Source organism: Hoplias malabaricus, chromosome 17, assembly GCF_029633855.1.
Source record: "Hoplias malabaricus isolate fHopMal1 chromosome 17, fHopMal1.hap1, whole genome shotgun sequence".
Taxonomy (NCBI): Eukaryota; Metazoa; Chordata; class Actinopteri; order Characiformes; family Erythrinidae; genus Hoplias; species Hoplias malabaricus.
The window spans coordinates 8,474,971-8,496,316 of NC_089816.1; the positions used below are offsets into that span (position 1 = coordinate 8,474,971).

At 40.7% G+C, this 21,346-nt stretch overlaps 1 protein-coding gene across 1 annotated transcript; it reads left to right on the plus strand.

Moving 5' to 3' along the window:
* Positions 1–17,136: 17,136 nt before the first annotated feature.
* lbx2 (ladybird homeobox 2) lies at positions 17,137–20,004 on the plus strand. The gene is made up of 2 exons (XM_066650117.1): positions 17,137–17,461; positions 19,541–20,004. The coding sequence occupies exons 1-2, from the start codon at positions 17,137–17,139 to the stop codon at positions 20,002–20,004; spliced, it is 789 nt and encodes a 262-aa protein (XP_066506214.1).
* Positions 20,005–21,346: the final 1,342 nt, after the last annotated feature.

The following is a 21,346-nucleotide window of genomic DNA, read 5'->3' on the forward strand; positions in this document are numbered from 1 at the left end:
GGCTCATTGATCTGTCCTCTCCAGCGTGTCCCCGAGCCTGTAAAAATCATTAACCCCACTGACATGAACACGCTAAAGCTGGAGCCCAGTATCTCTGTGAGGTTAATTAAAACTAAACGTGGGGAAGGGGTTCGAGACGGGGCCGCTCTCATGGGACAGCTTCCAAATGACAACAGAAAGAACACAGCAACGTTCTGCGTAAGGACCTGGGCTCATTGGACATGCATGTGCGCGCACATACACACAGACGCACACACACACTCATTCATTGTGCTTCCCATAAGGGGCATGAACACAGTCGTACGCAGACACACATACTGAGGTATGACTGAGGTCATTGGCCCATTATTGTGACCTCGTATTTCTCTGTAGGGCCAGTTTTAATGTTATTAATGGCTTCCTGTTGGAGATAGCAGTCAGTATCTATATAGAGAGGCGTTATGGGATTTGGTCAGTCTTTTGTTCCCAAAGAAAAACTGCTTTGCCCACATTTATCACAGATAATAAGGAGACCAAAAAAATTCAATACTTAACTGAGACAGGTTTGATTTTTATTTGATTGCTGCTCTGAGAATTCATTTGACTAATCAGACTCCCATGTCCCATGAGCTGCAAGACTCCTTGCATTATGAAAAAATAATATTTACATTTGTTGAAGTCCTGGATTGCCATGTTCTGTGCTGCCTTCTTCAGTAATTGATTATAATGAGAAACTCTAGCTTTCAGTGATTAGATTTAGGAAGTATCATTATGACAAAACATCAGACAGTACACCAGCTATTCCTCACAAAAAAAACAAAGACAATTCAATTTTCACTGACCCATCCACAGTGTTCTCACCACTCAAGAGCAGAATCATTATACATTTTTAATGGCTGTATTATTGAAAACACTGATAATGCCTTGAAATGAAGACATTTTAATATCCTACGCTTTAATAACTGGCCCCACATTCACACATTCTGCAGTGCTGGCCTAGACACGATTACTGAAACGTTCCACAATCATTTGTTCTTCTCTGTTTTGAGCGGGATAAACTGGTTATGCTACTGCGGCACGGTCAGGAAGGAGACACGGCTTCACTTTATTGCCTTGTATTGAGTGTGTTTATTGCTTTCGCTCTCTTGTGTGTGTGTCCCAGGTTGAAGGGATGGTGCTGAGGGTCTCGTCTGGTCGTTGCGCTGTGTTTCGAAGCTGTTGTCTCTCCCAGAGCAGATCAGTAATTAAAGGACTGTCGCTGAGTCAGCACCAAAGCTTCACTTGTGGGAGGAGAGCTGTGCACCACACTTTAGTTCAGATACAGACCATCAGAGCCCTGCTTCCAGTGTGAGTCTCCTGTTGTCATTCTCTGTGACCTGTAGGACATCCTTAAAATATATGTAGGTGAAAACTAAGTAAAATTATGTATTGCTGTATATTTGTGCGTATAATTGTCTGTTTGGATATTTTCCAATCTGCATTTAGTTTATATTTAACCCTCAACAGGACCTACCCATGCCTTGTGCATCCACACTTAATGTGTAACACTGATAGCTAGTTTTGTTAGTGTTAGTCACCTATGTCTGTATATCAGTGATCAGTGGCTAAAGAACTGTGTTTGACTGGATGTATTTGGGTCTCAATATATCAGTGGAAACAAAATGCATAGAATCTCCAACAACACTTGTACCATTGCCATGAAAACTATTACAACACAGTTGATCATAGCCCATCAAACAGACAAACAAATAAAATTGGTCAATCATGGTCCTGTGGTCTTAAAATTAGAGTTAGCTGTTGCCAAACGGGGGGCGGCACGGTGTCGCAGCCACACAGCTCCAGTGACCTGGAGGTTGTGGGTTCGATTCCCGCTCCGGGTGACTGTCTGTGAGGAGTTGGTGTGTTCTCCCCGTGTCCGCGTGGGTTTCCTCCGGGTGCTCCGGTTTCAAACACAAAAACACACGTTGGTAGGTGGATTGGCAACTCAAAAGTGTCCGTAGGTGTGAGTGTGTGAGTGAATGTGTGAGTGTGTGTGTTGCCCTGTGAAGGACTGGCGCCCCCTCCAGGGTGTATTCTTGCCTTGCGCCCAATGATTCCAGGTAGGCTCTGGACCCGCCGCGACCCTGAATTGGATAAGCGGTTACAGATAATGAATGAATGAATGAATGTTGCCAAACTTTGGTCTACGGTACCTGCTGACAACTATTGTGGTTGAACCTCTCTTTAGTGGCCAGTGACCAGTAGGTTTTTCTAATAAAGTGAATGGAAAGAATAAAGTGAATAAATCTTTTTTGGAATATTTTTGGACGTAAATGGGCCTCTCCCATGACAACCTTGAAACAACAGGATCATGTGCCTTCCATTCAAACACCCTTGCATTGTCATAAATGGCATCTCTGCAATTAATTCTGTATTCCTCTAAACACACAGTGGCATCTAACCACAGGCTGCCATTGAGAGTGACTGGGATGATTTATAGCAGTGCTCCAGGCTGGTGCTAGGCCAAAGTCTGTCACCCACTATAAAAGTACAAGCGTATAAATTGGCTGTTCTAAATACAGCATCATGTCATAAATATAGAGTGCTGCACCTGATATATGGCATTGCTATGTTGCCATATGCCAAGGATTTTGTGGAGCCCTGGATTGCTATGTGTATATATAGTTTTTGAACAAAGTCTTATGAAATAGGTGACTGATGTTTTTATGGCAGGCTGAATATGATCAGAGTGGTCGATGGACAGAGTAGGTTCTATTTTTGTTGTAGAATGTATTGTAGACAAGGTGTAAAGAATTCCTGAGAAGTGTAAACTAAAGCAAGATGATTTAGGAAAAACAAAAAAATAAATAATATTAAAAAATCAAGCTGACTTTCCAAGATGATGCCCTTGATGTCTAATTTTTGCCTCTTGAGTTATAAAACGAAGCTGCGAGACAACTGTTTCTAACATGAGTCTATATTCGACAATTTCAAACGAACATACCCCCAAAACTTTTGCCAGTCCTACTAGTCTTTCGTAAAGGCACTGACTTCTTGATGTTGTTAAAAGGCCAATTTGACTTACTTGCCACTTACATTCCGTAAACTGGATTTGTCTGGGGCAGAGTGGTGGTGCAGCAGGTTAGTGTCACAGTCACACAGCTCCAGGGACCTGGAGGTTGTGGTTCAAGTCCCGCTCCATGTGACTGTCTGTGAGGAGTTTTGTATGTGTGAGTGTGTGAGTGTGTGTCACCCTGTGAAGGACTGGCGCCCCCTCCAGGGTGTATTCCTGCCTTGCGCACAACAATTCCAGGCAGGCTCCGAATCCACCGCAACCCTAAACTGGACAAGCGGTGTCAGACCATGAATGAATTAATTAATGGATTTGTTTGTTGAACCATTCCTTTCGGGACAAATATTAGACACAATATGGGTTTTTAAGCAACAAAACATTCAATTATTCGATGAGAAACAGCACTAAATCTTCAATATTTTAGCATATACACGTAACGATTTCAATCCGCACAGTCCATTTATGAAAAACAACATTACCCTACACTTTTCAAACACTTTTTGAATGCAGCATAATACATGACAGCCAATCTGAATATATTTGTACATATATCACAATGAGAAACATTGGCCTATTCATTTTAGGGCAAATAAGAGTTTTTTACCATGAACAATGAGGTTTATTGCTGTATAGAACATTCCACAGACAAGTCTTGTGTTAATCTCAAATGGAAAAGACCTGTATAGAATAAAGGCCCTTTAAATGAGGTTTACTGTAATGTTTTGAACCTGTTTATTTCAAAACAAGGTGGTGTTCCAAAGCAGAATTTAAGTTTCCTGCCGTGAATAATGAGAACGAGAGAGACAGGGACCATGCAAAAAAGCCAGTAGAGAAGAGGAAAGTGAGGTTCTAGCATTTGAATCCCCCCTCCACTGGCCTGCTGCTCATTTCACTATTGTCAGGGAGCGGTGTAGGGGATGGGGATGGGGATGGATGGTATTGGGTATTGTGTGTGTGACAGGCTGGGAGTTGTCTGTGATGAATGGGCCTGCCAGCGGCCCTGACGGCTCTGCTGTTCGATACATATGGATACAATACCTCCTGCCTCCATGACACGCTGATAGACTTTTGTCCCCCTCGTTTCCATACCGTTTAATCTGGGCCTCCGTATTGTGTGTGTGGCCACTGATGGGCAGCTCCAGCGAGTCTGCATTAACTGCTGGACCTGCCTGTCTCGTTGGATGGCCAGCGGCTTTATTAACAAACACACGGGATCCGCACTGGAGCTTTAAGTGGAGCTCCGAGACTACAGGACCACAGGACGTTCAGAGATGGCTTCAGAGCGTAGATTGATGAAGCGAAGAACCGCTCGACAGGAATGACCTCACACTGTCAGTGTTTCTGATTTCTCACTCTGTGACCACACGGTGCAGTGAGTTAGAAAGGGTTTGTTTGTAATTGCTATGGAGGGCTGTATTTGTGGATACAAAATTCAGGCATCTGGTTAGGGATGAATAAACTTCTATATTGTCATGGCTGTCAAAACTAAGTCTCTCTCACACTCTCTCTCTCTCTCTCTCTCTCTCTATATATATATATATATATATATATATATATTCAAACTAGAAACTTTGCAGAAGATGCTGAAGCAATAAGATTTTATTGGAAGCAATTTTAGACTATTTCTATTGTTCCATTCCTCATAAGGTTTACACACAATATTACAATCCTGAATCTGTTGATGAATCTGTAGAGGAATGAATCATTTAAAACAGAGACACTTGCTTTTTATAGCTACGATATTTTTCTTGCTTTATCTATTGTTCCATGTTGTGATTAATGCATGTACACGCTGCAGCACTGAAGCGCTTATCAACCCTGAGATTCTTAGCTCATTCCAACTCAAACACACACAGCGCCGACAGCAGGGATTACTGATTGGACAATAAATAATGATGAAGTTAATTATGTGCAATTACCGTTTCCCAGGATCATATTTGATTACAACATAATCCTTGTCTGTGTTTAACTTAATGTAACAATATTTACATACATTTAATATCTTCACGTAGGTCAAGACGGCGTGTATCTCAATCTCAATAGCATTTTTAAAAAATCACAATTATCTGTCTCCTTTTCTGCAGTTTCTCCTGCTCTGGGAACAGGCGTTGGGATATTGTTGTGAGGTATTGATTGCGTTCAGCCACAAAGGCATTAGTGAGATCATGTACTGATGTTGAATGATTAGGAGTCATCCTGAAGCTTACAGATGAGGCTCTGCTCCACTGCTTCACAGTCCAGAGCTGGCGAGCTATATACCCTTCTAACACTTGGCATAACATAGGGCATGGTGAAATTAGGCTCATGTGCAGCTGCTTTTTTAACAATACAGATGTCAGAAAATGTCTTTGGCCAGTGCTTTAGAATCATCATGTCCTTTAATGTGAAAGGTGTGGTGTCTGAGAGAACTAAAGCTGATGCGTTCGTTAAAATTTTTTAGCTTTTTTTAATATGAGTGTAAATATTCTAATAGGTGTGCAATATTTCATGAAACTCCCAGAGTTTCCTAGTTTTCATTCTGTAGTTTAAAATAGCTCAAAGCATCAAGCTGAAAGCCTTGTTGTCTGTTAAATTTACAATAGAAACACACGTCATCCCTGATTATTTATCTTCCTCTCCAAAAAAACAAATCCAGAACGCTTAAAAGGATAAAATGAGCAGAGAAAAACATACAAGCCTTCTTCCTCCCGTCTAGAAAAAGCCATAAATAAAGGCCCTGGGTTAGTAACCACCATCAGTAAGAGAGGGTAAGTAAATTTGGGATTCTGTGCATACAAACACACACACACACATGCTGCGTCTCCTACCATTACCTGAGAAGAGGACCGGCCAGAGCTGCAGTGGGACTCTGGCCAGTTCTGTATGACCACTGCCTCCAGGGACACACATGCATAGACACACTCTTTCTCTCTCTCACACACACACACACACACTCACATGAACTCGCTGAGGGACCGTTGCTTGTGGATTGGTTTGAGTGTGAGCCTATTTCTGATATTTATGGGCTATAGGGACACTGTAAGTTATGGTGGAGCCAGGGTTGAGACCTTCCTCCATATTTTCACTCCCTTTTCCTGACATTTCTTCCCTTTATATTTAACTTCTCCTCCTGAGGTTTTTCCTAGTTTATTTTTCCTTTCTCCTGCATTTTCTGATCAATCTAGTTAGCTTATGATAGTCTGCAAAAACATCTACATGAGCCTAAATGCACACAGTACCCAGCGTTCTCTGAGCAGTTCATGTGTAGAATAAAAAAATCAGACACAGAAATCTCTACAGCAAGCAATTTTACACACATAACATTCCTGACGATCTTAACACACTTTTAACATCATTTTACAAATGATATCAAATAATAACTGGTTGTGGAAATATAATTTACGCAGCATAACAGGTTAATTTTCACTAGCGGTTGTTTAGTTTCACAGCACTTGACAATAATACCCACCTACAGAGGGAGAAGAAGCCTAGCATGTCTGACCGAGCCGCTTTGTTTTGTTTGTTTTTTTTTTGACATGTTTACTGACACCTGGGCTTCGTAAAAAACATAAGACCAGATTCCAGCGCACAAACAGACTGCAGAGCCAGCAGTTGGTGAGGAAATATCCTCTGAATATTATAAAAAGTGTTTTTAATTACAATCATGAATGTCGTGTTTAATGTCAGTAAGAAAGAGGCAGTTAAAGGGAACAGTGGAAGTCAATGAAAGATCTGGAACACCAAGAAAAAGAATCACATTGCACTTTTCTAGTAATCTTTATTTGGCATCTTTATTTTAAAGATTACAGTGCTCAGATGACCCTGTTAGATATTGGTTAATCTAAGCTTCTACACCAATTTCTCATTTTATTACAGTGGATTTTTCTGTGTTTCCTCACCCCAAATATTGGCCTGATTTCATCCTTTTAAAAAAAAACTCCTCCACTCTTTTTACACCTTATAAGGTTTGCTTTATGGATTCTGTGCTCCACACAAATTGTTGTGGTGTTTTCCCAAATGAACTACTGATCATTTTACCTCTCTCTGACCGCTGTAGAGTTTACAGACAGCTTGAGTTTCGCTTTAGTTAATGTGCTAATCTGTATGATCTATTTGCCTCACACACACATACGTTACATTATTCCGGGACTAAAGCAGCCCTCACCCTCTGTGTTACAGACCGACACCCGGGCAATCCCTCTTGTGCTCCGTGAAAAATGTTGCACCGGGGACGGGGCCTTTTTTTCCTTCACAAGATGACTTACTTCCAGGGAGTGAATAGTTTCTGTTTCAGGCTCTGAGTCCAAAACCAGAGGGTAATGAAGCCTTGGCTGGCTCTGTTTCTTCAGGATGGTTGGGAAATTTATCTTTTTGTTCTTTCTGACAACGCTGTTTATCTGCCATCTCCAATTGGATGCTATTTATGAGACATGGCTGGGTTATGCAGCACTGCTCCTTCCTTAGACAGAATAAGGCCTCAGACAGGCTGCTGCTGAGTTACTGTTGCTGTGCATTTCAAGCAGGAAAGTTTAATGTTGATATGTAAGTTTTGTTGCAATATACTGAAATAAGCTGCCAGTTTATAAAGTAGAAATGAATCTCTCTCTCTCTCTCTCTCTCTCTCTCTCTCTCTCCCTCTCTCTCTGCTTAGAGGAGCCAATGGTTGTTAGCACGAGATTTGAAGAGTAGAGTTTTTGTATTGTGTCTGAGCTGTGTATTGTCTGTATTTATAATAATGATTATCGTCTCCTCTGTGTTACTGTAGCAGCTTGTCTTACACCATTATTCTTCACTCAGTACAACTATCCTGAGAAGGAACGCTATAAAGTTCTCCCTTACTGTGACTTTTATTTTGAAGAGTCAGAGAATTATGCCCTGGAACTGCCATCTGCTGACAGTTTCTAATTTCAGTTCTCGATCTAAACAGTTTTAACAGTTTAAGCTCTTATTCTTATTATTGTAGAGGCTCATTATATTCTTTTCACAGAAAAAGGAATAAAAATCTATATATGAAATTTGGCCGTGGGGGCTTAGGTGCTGAGGGTCTGAACAGAAAATTTGGGTTTAATGGAAACTGTATTTAGTTGTTTATTTAGCTTGGGAAACCCTGCAAAGATCCAGCAAATAGATTAGATAGATAGATAGATAGATAGATAGATAGATAGATAGATAGATAGATAGATAGATAGATCATATGAGGTTCCACATAAAAGAATAAAACATAAAAATAAGATAAAGACAAAAAAAAGAAATATAGAATTGAATATTTGTAAAAATAAGATGGTAACATAAAATATAAATATAGAACTGGATATTGACTATAGAACTGAATGTAGAACGGAACAAAAAAAAGCAAGTACACATTTAAAATAAAATAGAATATAAAATATAAAAATAGAAATAGATAAAGAAAAACGTCACAATGTGCATTCTGTGTATTTCTCACATTCTGAAATTACAGTTTGCTCTCTCTCTCACACACACACACACACACACACACACACACACACACACACAAGGCTGAGTGTTTTCTGGAGCTACTTACAGATGGATTCTCATACATTAATCCTTTGCATCAGGTGGGTTTTGTCAGTGTGTTAACTTTAAATACGCTGGGTCAGTTAGCTTTACACCCAAACTGGATGAGTCAGCGAACCAGACAAGCCATTTCCTCTCTGTGGGCTGTGTGTACTCTGTGTTCTTAATGCATTCTGTGTTACCTGTGCCCTCAGTGTGCTCTGTGTTCTCTGTACTTTAGTTCCCTGTGCTATCTGTGCTCTCAGTGCTAAGGTTTCATTTTTTGGAGGGGGGGGTATGGGTTACTATCTCTGCTCTCTGTGCTGTGTGCTCTCAGTGCCTTATCTTTCTATCTTGCTATGTTTTAAATGTATATATTTCCACCCGCCTCAGTCTCTATCTCTCTGATGTTGCTTCATTGCCCCCGTTTCTGGAAATGTCCTGATGTGTCTAGAAGGGCTCTGCTGTGTACTGGAGTGTCTTGGTGTGTTCTGATATGTCTTGAAGTGCACTGATGTGTTTGTTTGTAGTGTGGGGATCTGTCCTGAAGCCTCCAGCGTGTCCTGACATGTCCTGAAACGCACTGATCTTCTCTGATTGATTCTGCCATGGTTCCCACAGAGCTGATTATTCTCACATCGCTCTTTATCTACATAGTGCACTGATATGAGCCCAGAGTTGACTCCAAACTCGCTCTTTAAGGGTTCACACTGAGCTTCATTAATCCTCAGGGATCCCGTTCCAACAGCAGCTTCTTACATCATCATCATCAGCATCGCGAGATTTTATTTTTACGTGAGAGCGAGTACCAGAGGTGCGCTGGTGGAGGTTAGGCTCCTTCCATTCTCTCTGGTTTCTTTTATATTTTTGTATAATAATACGAAACAACGTCATTTCAAAATACAAGCCTTACCAAATTTTATCGACCTAATATTAATAATAATAATAATAATAATAATAATAATAATAATAATAATAACAACAACAAGAACAACAACAATAATAATAATAATAATAAATATAATAATAATAATATTATAACAGGTCGATAAAATTTGCTAAGGCTTGTATTTTGAAATGACGTTTCATGTGATGATGTTAGTTTTGATTTAATTGGTGGGGAGATTTTTAGTAATGTATTTATCAAAATAAAATCAAGACAAAATCTATCAAATGTAAAAGTACCGTAAAATTTAGCATAGAATTTACGTTTCTATACACTATGAATTATAAGTATGTTATTTTTAAATTACTGTTTAAAATGTACATTTCTATACATTATCAAATATATATGATGGTACTAGTTGGATTTTATTTATACTTTTATTATTGTTGTTGTTGTTGTTGTTGCTGTTATAAACATCTTCCATTTTATATAAATATTATGCTATTATTTGTCTTGATGAATAAACTTGTTAATGTTATTTTCTTTCTATTTATTATTATTATTGTTATCATTAGTATGATTATTATTATATTAAATGGATAAATATGACAGTGTAATTCAACAGTACTCTTAATAACTGCCCCTTCCTCTAATACATTAATCACTGCTGTGTTTTTAAGAGTGGTGTTTTTTAGTTTAAGGGTTTGGGAGATTCTGTTCGGTGATGAAAAAATTTAACACTGCAAAGTAACGGCTCAGGGCCCGTGCGCCGCTTTAATTAATACACTGTATGTTACCAGTTCATTATCAGGTTTATTAATACTGGTGAGCTGTGTGTGTGTGTGTGTGTGTGTGTGTGTGTGTGTGTGTGTGTGTGTGTTTGCGGACGTGCGCCTTTATCGAGTTAAATTGACAATAAACAGTGTCCCCTGCGCTGTTTGTTTTTATTTTAAACCTCTTTATGTGCCCTGCAGGATTTGGTAAGGGATCTGTGACGTCACTTATTTCCATATACTCGAAAACTTATTCGTCTGCCTCTGACGTGTGTGATGGAGCAGAATTCCTCGCGCGATGGATGGGTCGCTTAAAGGAAAGTGAATCAGAAGTGTACCTTTATGATAATGAGCGCGTTTATCAGTGGCGATCAGTCCGTTTCTTCCTCTTCACACCTGCGCTGGGGAGAATAAGAAGTGAAAGCTCCTGGGGGCTGGTGGGGGTGGTGTTTCTCCGCCTCTTTTTTTATGATCTGCAGCCAGCCGTGCAGCGCGTGCAGCGGGGGAGAGCGGCGCGTGCAGCGGGGGTCCGCTGCCTGCGCACATTATACAGCGTCAGTCGTGGTCTTAAGGTCAATGCAGAACGGATGCGTTTAAAGCGGTGCATTTAAATGACATTTTTGCAAACGACGAAAACTAGACATGGGCTTTAAACTCGGTTTACAGTGTTGGAATCCCCCAGGCTTCTGAAGCATGTGGCTGAGGGGATGGTTTCTTTAGCTGACGGCGTAAAAGGAGAACAGAAGACGAGGGTTTGAAGTGTTTATGAGGTTCATTTAAATGAATGTAAAACTCTGTTATTGTACAGCGCTGCACTATTTTGAGTATTGATTCATAGTAGAATGGAACCGGTTAATTGGAAGGCTACAGGGAAACTTACCACAACGAAAACCAATGGCCAGTGCCCACATTAAAGCAGCAACGTATTAGTGAAAGGTTTTGTGGCACTGTAAGGAGTGATGCACAGGTTACACACTAACAGCCTAGTGCCTAAAACCCGAACCCCACACTTAACCCTCACCTTACTTTTACACTAGGCGCCACCTTAAACCTAACCCTACATCCTACGGACAGTTTAAGTAGCAGCGCGTGCATTACACGCTTTAGTGGCCCAACAACGTGACAGTGACTCGTTGATCCAACTTGGCAAACGTGTATTAAGGGGGATGGGACGCTGCCGTTTGTCCTCAGTTTGGGGGCTTGAGGTGGTCGCACTGTCGGGGGTCCGAGCATTTGCCATAAGACGATTGAGAAAACTTAAAGCGGAACACGAGTCGGTTAAAGCGGACATGTCTTCACCCTGCGGCCTCTGAAATCCCGCGCTCTCAATAAACACGCTCCCGTTTAATGAGGACCACCCAGGATCCCGCGCCACATTAAACCCCACTAACACTCATTACCTCACAGTGGACTTCGGGAGATTTTCCAGGACCTTAATTTGATGTTTATGGTAAATAAATATAATAATAATAATAATAATAATAATAATAATAATAATGATAAAGGAACATGTTTTATCTGTTATTTTAGCTTATGTATATGTCACATGTTTATTTTAATAATAATAATAATAATAAAAATAACAATAATAATAATGCTATATAGCATTCCACTCAGTATTATATTTATTCGAATTGCTTTTAATTATTTAATAGCCTGCCAGAAAGCGTACAATTTAATGTTTAAATTACTTAGATTAATTTTAAAAATCAGATTTTTCTTTCTTTTTGATCTATTCTCCGGAAATATTCCCAAAACGTTGGCTAACTTTAACAACAGGTTCAAATAATGTTTAATGTTAAAAAAACGTTTAAATGACGTATATCGTTGTAAAATAAAGTTTATTTCAGCTCAAATATTTACTTAAACGATGTTTTACTGCAACATTCAGAGGGTGTTTTTAGGATTTTATCACGTCCACGGATTGTATTTCATGAGAACAGCGGACGAACATTCTCAACATAACATTCCAATTTTTTATGGACGTGACCTAGGCCTGAAAGGGGATGTTAATAAAACAGTAAATGTTTAGCTGGTTTAATTGTACTTGGTTAATTATTAATTGCTGCTTATTAATGGCCTGTACAAACAATCCTCCAATTCGTTAAGACCATTCTCTTCAAAAACTGAAAACAAATCAACTGAATAAAAAAAATACAAACAGAGTGACGCACGATATACGTCACATATTTGGCAGTCTTTATTAGGTTAATTATCCTGACCATCGGCCCGCTAAATAGTCACGTGACCAGACACAAACAGGGCAAACCCTCACGATCAGAATTCCCTTTCCCTCCCCGGGTGTGGGGGTTCAGTGAAAGTGGCCTTTGTGTTTTTACATGGAAAAGTCAAAAATAAATGACCGGGCGCTCGAGACTCCCCTCATAACGCGCTCACGGTTAAATGTCAGCTCGCGCCCGTGCTAACTCACTTGTCCCCTGATCGTGTGTACAGTGCTGTTATCACAGCTGTTTGAGCGGCGAGCAACTGGCGGAGAAAAAGCCGCTTCGAGCGCCTTAATTTATTTGTGAAACGGCCGCATCAAACCATGCTGCTGCTGCTCTCCGGAGGAGCTCTGTGACCGTTGGGTTTTGAAGAGGCTTTACTCCCCAACCGTGGATCGTTGTTGATGCACCTGTTTGAGACGGATAAGTATTTACATTAGCCTTGTGTTCTTGGAAATGTCCTTAAAGTAGTGGAAAATTCATTGATTACAGAGTAAATGACCTGTAATTAGTCTTTATCACTAAATAAATAAATAAATAAAAAAGATTATCTATTGTAAAGGTTTCTATATATCAGTGCCCTTAAAGTCTAATAAAGCTAATTAATTGTTCAACAGAATTAATAAAGTAGTAAATTAAATATAGATAGATAGATAATGCCTGGTGTTGGTGTCGTTTATTAAAAAAATAATAATGTTTTATTGAAAGAGCATGAGGTATCTTCCATAGCTCTTTAGTAAAAGCAATAATTCTGTTCTGAAACATGAACTATATATTTCTATATTCGAACTTCTCTATTCTATAATAGGTATAATATTGATATATATAATATTTGGTGAAATGCTTGTTTACATGGTTCTATTTTGAATATGAATGTTATTTTCCATATACAACCTACGATTCTTAATAGAACCATTGCTTTAAAAAAATAACTAGAAAAGAGTTTTAGAGTGCGCTATAAATTTCACCTCAGTGTGTTCTTGTCACATTAAAATATATATATAGCTATTGATTATAATATCACAAATACAACAAAGGCCTTTTCTTATATCAGTGCCTAAATATTCCCATTAGCCCTTAGCTTACCTACGGCGTCTGTGCAGGAGGTGTCTGCGCTGACCAGGACACATGCGCAGACACTCTGCGCAAATGAGGCGCAGTTCAGTTTTGAGCGGGTGATTGATGATGGCAGGTGTTCTGCTTCTAATTAACGCTTAAATTAGGCCGAAGAAAAGCTTTCGAGTTCGCGCCGCCGCGTCCCAGCGCGCGAAGACCCTTTCAGACGCCTCTCGAGGAGAGGTTTATCTTTAGGAGCCAATACTGCGGGCCGCGCTCGAGGGAAATGTAACACCGGGTCCGCGCGCTCCGGCGGGCCGCTGTGAAGTGCTATTGTTGGCGCTGAAATGTCACCATTCGCTGTAGTGGAAATCCTAGCCTTCTACATTGCCATTTAATAGCCGCTGACCTCCCGCTCAGCACGACCTGGAAGCAGCTTCCTCGGGCTCCAGCTCTTAGCATTTAGGCTAGCAGACATATCAAACAGTAAAACAAACTCAGAAAAACACAAACATCACTGACTTGGACAACATCATTTACAAAATGTTTATTGCAGATTCAAATGTCGCGTTCGTTGTGAACATTCTAACGGAAAATCTTATCATTCATATTACTTCTATCCTTTGTAGAATTTTGACGTTATGGGCCAAACTACAGTGGCCTAGAAGACCCAACGCGTTCGCGCCAAAAAAAAATACATATATATATGTACATACAGGGGCGTCATAGTGGGGTGAAAAGTGGGGGTAGGGCCCTTAAGGAGGTTGAAATTTAATTTTAAATATTAATATGATTTAAAGATCAGAGTAAATATTGCTACTAATGTCATTACTAATGTAATTGTGTGTCTTAGCCTACATATAAAAATGAATTCAATATTTATTATTGGGCTATAACGTAATTAGGCTGTCATAGTAACTGGTGAAACGCATGGCACTCAGTTTGGTGATGCCATCATTCGAAGGGTGATGCCATCAATGGCGAACGTCATGGGGGGTTGTAGTTGAGGATATATATATATATATAAACCAACAAACAACCAAAAATATTCAAAGACTAAAGTGAACTCCATGTTTGTATTTTCTGTTTTGTAAATTGAAGTATTAAGTTTCAGAAGTGAATCATTAAGACCCTCCACACACACCACGCGCATGGCTAATTGCTATTCATTTGCCATAAAACCCCATATTATACACTACTCAGAGTAACACACGTGTGCACGCTGGATGCTGTGTAATATACTGTACGGAAAACAGGACTGAATTCTGTTACCGGGGTGGGATCCTCGTGTGACTGGGTGGTCCCTTCCAGAGTGCATACTGAGATATGACCCTTAAGAAGTTGCAGTTGGATGATGGCACAGAAGTTACATCGAATCAATAAAGCAGACATATTTAAAACGCTATATTTTGAAAAGAGCAAACGTGCCCATACAGGCCTAATACGAGTTTAAAGTACGCAATAACATTCACATTTAATCCAAGGTTTTCACATTCGTTTACATTTACAGTACGTGTGGGTACATTTACATTGTTTATTGACATTCAAGGCTGTACCCGTTTTCTGTCAGTTTAATAGCATTCTCTCTCTCTCTCTCTCTCTCTCTCTCTCTCTCTCTCTCTCTCTCTCTCTCTCTCTCTCTCTCTCTCTGTGACACTGCGCCAGTCATTGTCAGGGGTTTAATGAAGAGAACTGTGTCAATTTAATCGAAGATTAAACTCGGAAACCATATTACGTTTCGATATTGTACTTTCCCTTCTTTTCTCGGTGACACATTTATTCTGACAAGAATCAAAAATCAAGTCCGTTTTTAAATAAATAACTTAATTAACAAACAAACAAACAAACAAACAAACAAATAAATAAATAAAATAAATAAATAAATAAATAAATATGACCAACACATAAGTAGTAAAATGAAAAGTAATTAAAAGTGAATATAAGATAATGATGACTAAATGTAACTAAAAAACTAAAGAATGATATTCATTAAGAAAACTATTAATACGCGTAAAAATCTTATTAACGAAAAAAATATAACATGGAAATGCTTTGTAAATATATATATATATATATAATGTCTGTATAAATACAGACATTTGGCATCAAAATAGTTAATATATAAGTACATAATAATAATAATAATAATAATATCTTACTGCCTATTTTTAATGAGACACCGTAGTATTTCTAGTCGTTACCAGTATCAGCCCGTACCTCGTTCTGGACAGTGTTCCCGCGTGCAGATAAAGAGCAGAAGTGGAGAACTCCTCCACTCTCACTCTCTTTCTTCTAAAACAAAAAAGTAGAAACTGCAGAGGAACCGGAGCCCCGCTGTTTACCTGCGCGCGCCACACTGCAGCTCAGAGCCGAGTCTTTAAAGCATTACACTCTCATCCTACATCAGCGTCTACATCTCCATCCACACACACACACAGACTGATAGTCTATAAAACACACACACGCACACACACAGTGAGAGAGAGAGAGTGAAGGAGAAGGATCAACACTGCATTCTTTTTAAAATGAGTTGTCTTTGTGTATTATTTACTGACAGACTTCTGCGGTCATATCAATGTATTTTCAGAGGAACTGTGTTTATACAGTTATTATTATTTCCTTGATTTCAATGTATTTAATCATGGGATTTTGTCAGACTCTAGATCATTACAGTTCATTCACTGATGAAAACTGTTGACACTGTGATATGGATTTATCCGCTTTCCAGTCAGTGTTTGTTTGGCCTTTTGTTTAGTTTTGTTTATATTTATATATCTACAATGTCACTGATTCAGTGATTAAAATGTCCAGTGACATAATGACTGCATTTGTGAAACACACACACACACACACACACACACACACACACACGCACATTTTCCTTGTAATGTGATGTTGAGTATTTCCTCCACGTTTAGTTTTTTTGCGGACCTCCTGAAGCTCTGACACCGAGGCGCGAGGCTCGTAATGAGCGCTAAACTCCTGCTTTTCCTCTTTGGAGCACGTGGTTGCGCGCCGAACGCGAAAGGGGTGGCCCATGCCTCATGCATAGCCTAAACATCCCGCGAGCCGCGTTCTGCCTTCACTTGAAACCCGGACAACACCGCGAGGGGAAACTCCGCCTCTGCTCGCGTCCAATTAATGAGTGCGGTGTGGCCCTTTAAGACGGAGCAGCGGGTCAGCAGCCAGTGTAGAGTTCCTCTAATTGAACTTCGCCCAATCAACAGTAACTCGTTAGCGCGCGCTTGATCTTTCGCTCGTCTTGCAGCTCGAGACGCCCTTATTATTTTCGTGTGGCGAATGCCCCCTCCCTCCTCCACTTTAGACGCCCTCAGCCACCCCCACCCCCGCGCTCGCGGCCAGTGCCCTTCCTCCTTCCTAAACATCTTCTTCATGGGGCTCTTCAGAAAAAGTTGGACTCTGGCGCGGGGACTATGAGAGCGCGGCGGAGCTCGCCTGAAGCATGCGGGCAGTGGACAAACCCTTCAGCCTGAAGTGCTCGAGCTCGGCCCGAGTCTGACTCGTGAGGAAAAAAAAATTGCAAGCGCTAGGCTCCAACTTTTATATGAAGAAGGAAACACGCGCGTCCGCGACCTCCAAATAGCCAGATTCGTCGGTTTCTTTATTTATTCCACCTTGGACCTCGCTACTTTCTGGGTCTGGACTGCGATGACCTCTAGTAAAGACATGAAGGCGGGCTGCGTGTTACAGTCCAGCGCCGAGGACCGGAGGCGCGCGCCGTTAGACCAGCTGCCGCCGCCCGCGAACTCCAACAAGCCGCTGACGCCCTTCAGCATCGAGGACATCCTCAACAAGCCCTCGGTGAAGAAGTGCGTGTCGAGCGCGTGTCCGCCGCGCGTGCTGGAGAAAGTGAGCGGCGCGAGCGCGCTGCGCAGCGCCATCAGCTCGCCTTCGTCGCCGCTCTGCGCGCTGGAGGAGCTCGCGAGCAAAACATTCAAAGGGCTGGAAGTCAGCGTTATACAAGCGGCAGAAGGTAAAGGAGACGCGCTTGTGGGGAATAGAGTCTCCAGCGGGGCTGGGGTTTGTTCCTGGACGCTGCACATATTCTGTTTACTCCGTCTTCGTGTGTACGTTAGTTCCAGAAAAAGAAAACAGTTACCGTTTGGCAAGAACTCACTCACTCAATCTAAGTTTTAACGGTTGTCAAACAGACAACTGACCTTCAGTGGAGTGTCAGGAAAAAGCAACACAGCTGCATTAATCAGGATTTATTATACGTTCATTTATAGGTTTATTTTATTTGAGATAATCCTGATATTTATAATAATTAGGTTTAGAAATAAAATATATATATATATAAATAAATAACAAATGTGGAGGCATCACTGCAGTTATTTAACACTGAAATGTATTTTGATCGGATATATTTTATTAATTGTACTATTTTGTTTTAAACATTAGGCAACAGTTGTGTTGATTAAGTGTTGTTTATTTCTCGGGCTGGAGTCTTTGTAGCGTACACCTCTTAATCCAGAACATAACAAAATGAAAAGGAATATTTTTTGTCAATTGCTGAGACGTGCATTTTATATAAACTCTTATATTTATTAGACTCGTGTAACATATTTAAGATTAACGTAAAACGCGTATAAATTCCCGTAGCAGCCACATTTATTTGCTGTAACTTGAGGAATATTAATTAGAAAAATTCCTACGAATTCCACTAGCCTTTTTAACGCTTACGTAAATTCCGTAAAACTTAAGCTAAACTCACTAATAGGTTTTAGTTTTCTTTTCAGTCTTTGTTTTATATAAAACATGAGTTTATTAGGTGTCTGACGTCCTCTTCTTAATCGGAACTGAACGATTCTTTTGTGGACATTTGACATTTTACCATGTGTTGCTCTGTTTATGTCCAGCATATGACTTCATGACGAGATTTATTTGTATTATTTCTAGACGTGTACATAGACTATTACGATCACTCGTTATCACAGTGCGTTCAATAATTCTGTACGCTCGTAACAATTCATAATTTGTCAGAACAGTCAGTACAGTGTAAACGCAAAAAAAAATCATATATATATATATATATATATATATATATATATATATATATACAAATATAAATATATTTTTTCTATAGTCAGTGCTTCAAAATGAAATGATAGAACTGAAGAAATGTATTGTGTCCTAAACGTAGTTCTCTAACTTGAGATTCCCCAATGAGCCCTAATCCTAACACCACCAAAAATATAAGATATCCAAAGATAAATGTGGAGATTCCATAAATAAATAAATAAATACAAAATTAAAAACGAATGAAAAAGAATTGAAAAAGAGGCTAAGTCTTTTCCTCAGTGCTGTCAAGCATTCGACTGTGTGTTAGACCATGTGTGTGTGTGTTGGCCTGTGTTATTGGTTTGTGTTTGATGGCTGGTGGGTGGCCTTAATGACTGACCTAAAATGCCCCCTTTGCGTTTGTCAAAGTTCTCAACCATGTTTGGCAATTAATAGCGCTGTTTCGCAAAGCTTTCCTTTCCACCTTATTTTGCATCCAAGAACAGATGTTTTGCAGCTGGAGCGCCTAGCCGCGGCCTAACACGCGCACAAAAGCTACAGCACTACCGCTCCCAGGCATTTCAGCCTCCACTCATTCGTAACTTCTGTGGGGGTCTCGGGGGCAAAGGGGGGAAAGATTTGACATGGCATGCGTGGGCTTTTAAACAGCGTTTATATGTTGTATTTCTATAGGAATAATCCGTTGACTCGTTGCCTCACTGCTTGGCAAGGACTCGGTCTAATCCCACCACAGTATACAGCTGTTTGAACGGGTGGTCAAACACAGAGCTGACCTTCAGTTGAAGGAAAGGCAGCACAGTTATTTTGCTCAAGTCTATCCATGGTGTTTGTTTACTGTAGGAGGTGTGATTTTAGTACCGTCAGGACTAACGTTTTCATAATCATATTTATACATATCTTTATTATAAATCTGGGTTCGCCCAGAGCTGCTGCTGCTGCTGTGTTATAATGTCACGTTGTAATGGTAATGGAGACCCCTCTTTATCCTCCTACACAGCCGTCACATCTCTTTCTCTTTCCTCCTCTGAAGGTCGTGAACACCTAAACGCCTTCGGTCAGCGGCAGGCCTCGAAGAAGCGGCGGAAATCCCGCACGGCCTTCACGAACCACCAGATCTACGAACTTGAGAAGCGCTTTTTGTACCAAAAATACCTGTCCCCCGCAGACAGGGACCAGATCGCGCAGCAGCTGGGCCTGACCAACGCGCAGGTCATCACTTGGTTCCAGAACCGGCGCGCCAAGCTCAAGCGGGACTTGGAGGAGATGAAGGCGGACGTGGAGTCGCTCAAGAAAATCCCCCCGCAAACGCTGCAGAAACTGGTGGCCATGGAAGACATGGACGAAGCCCAGGGCTCCGGCCAAATCTCCCCCAGCATTTCCCCTTCCTCACACGGCCACAGAGCCTTCCCGCAGTCGCCGTCCTCCTCCAGAGGCCAGACCACAGACGAGTTCTCCGAGGACGACGAGGAGGAGGAGATCGAGGTGGACGATTGAGCACACACCCGAAATGAAAGAAAAATAAATAACAATAAAAATGAAAAACAAAAATTAAAAATGGCCCTTCACTTTCAGAACTGGGCCTGATTTTTTTTTCTCTCGTCTTTTTATTTCCCACGCCTTTTGCACGGACGTTCACTCTGAAGAACTTGAAAACAAAAAGGATGTGTGTTTTTGTCTCTTTCTCTCTCTCTCTCTTTCACCCATGTTTTAATTTATTGGATTGTAAAAGCCTTGGCTTGTGACTGAAGACGTGCTTCGGGAGTGTTGAGTACATGTTCATCAGTAGGCTGTGAGAAATGGTTAGTGATTGTGGTACAGGATCACGACTGCAACGTGTGTACATATTTTTACAAAACAAACCGTGTCATTTTGCCACGCGCGCTGTTGAGGGGGAACTTGTGCGATGTTTTTTGTTGTAGCACAGGTCGCCAACGTCATCCCAACATTTCGAGCTGCTAATGATACGTATTTGCCAAATGTGATTTTTTTTCCAAACTGATTTCTCAGATATAGACATATTTATATTTATACAGTGTCGCAGGGAGATGTCACGTGACTCTGATATTTAGTCACACTGTACAAAGTAACGTTTCCCTGTTGGTTATTAGGACTGACGTCATGGCTGCAACGGTTTCTCCTCGTGTTATTGATACAACGATCCTGAATAAAGCCACTGTGTTAGTCAAACCTGAATTGATATTTATGGCCAAATTTGTCCGGTTTTATTGTTTATTTTCTGGTGGGGGCTGTGTGTATAAATGAGCGATGCATTTTACGCGATAAAATTATTGTAACATTCTATTTAATCTATCACCAATGATGTAAATAAAGGGTATATGATATTTCAAGCATGTCTGGGTGGAGTTGTAATGGAGGCGTGTTGCTTCTGCCCTGGTCTTGTCGAGGGCTCTTGTTTTTCTTTCTTCCTCTCTGTTTACTTGATCTGTTTTGATCGCAGTGTGAAAACAGTGTCCGTGTGTGTCCACTTAACGCAGGGGATTAACACCGGCGTTAACACATGCACCACAGGCCCTTCTTAACACCACAGAGCTAAACACTGGAGGATCCTCTTAACAAATCGTGTTCCCTTCTTATGCGTGGGCATTGTGTGTGTTAAGTGGTTAGAGCTCAATTAGGGGCAATTGAACAACTACCCCCCCCCCCCCCCCCCCCCACACACACACACACACACTTTCACACACTCTCCCACCCCAACACTCAAAAGAAACCCCAATTGTCACAAGGCCTTTACAGCTTGCGGCTGGCAACAAAAAGCTTGCTTTCGCCTTGGCGACATATGGTTTCTGAATTTTCTCGAGCCCGAACCAGTCAGAAT

Excerpts from the sequence above, each read along its gene's own strand:
- lbx2 (XM_066650117.1), top strand. The coding sequence starts at position 17,137 with ATGACCTCTAGTAAAGACATGAAGGCGGGCTGCGTGTTACAGTCCAGC. Across the intron at positions 17,462-19,540 it reads CGTTATACAAGCGGCAGAAG|GTCGTGAACACCTAAACGCC; the intron begins GTAAAGGAGACG and ends CCTCCTCTGAAG.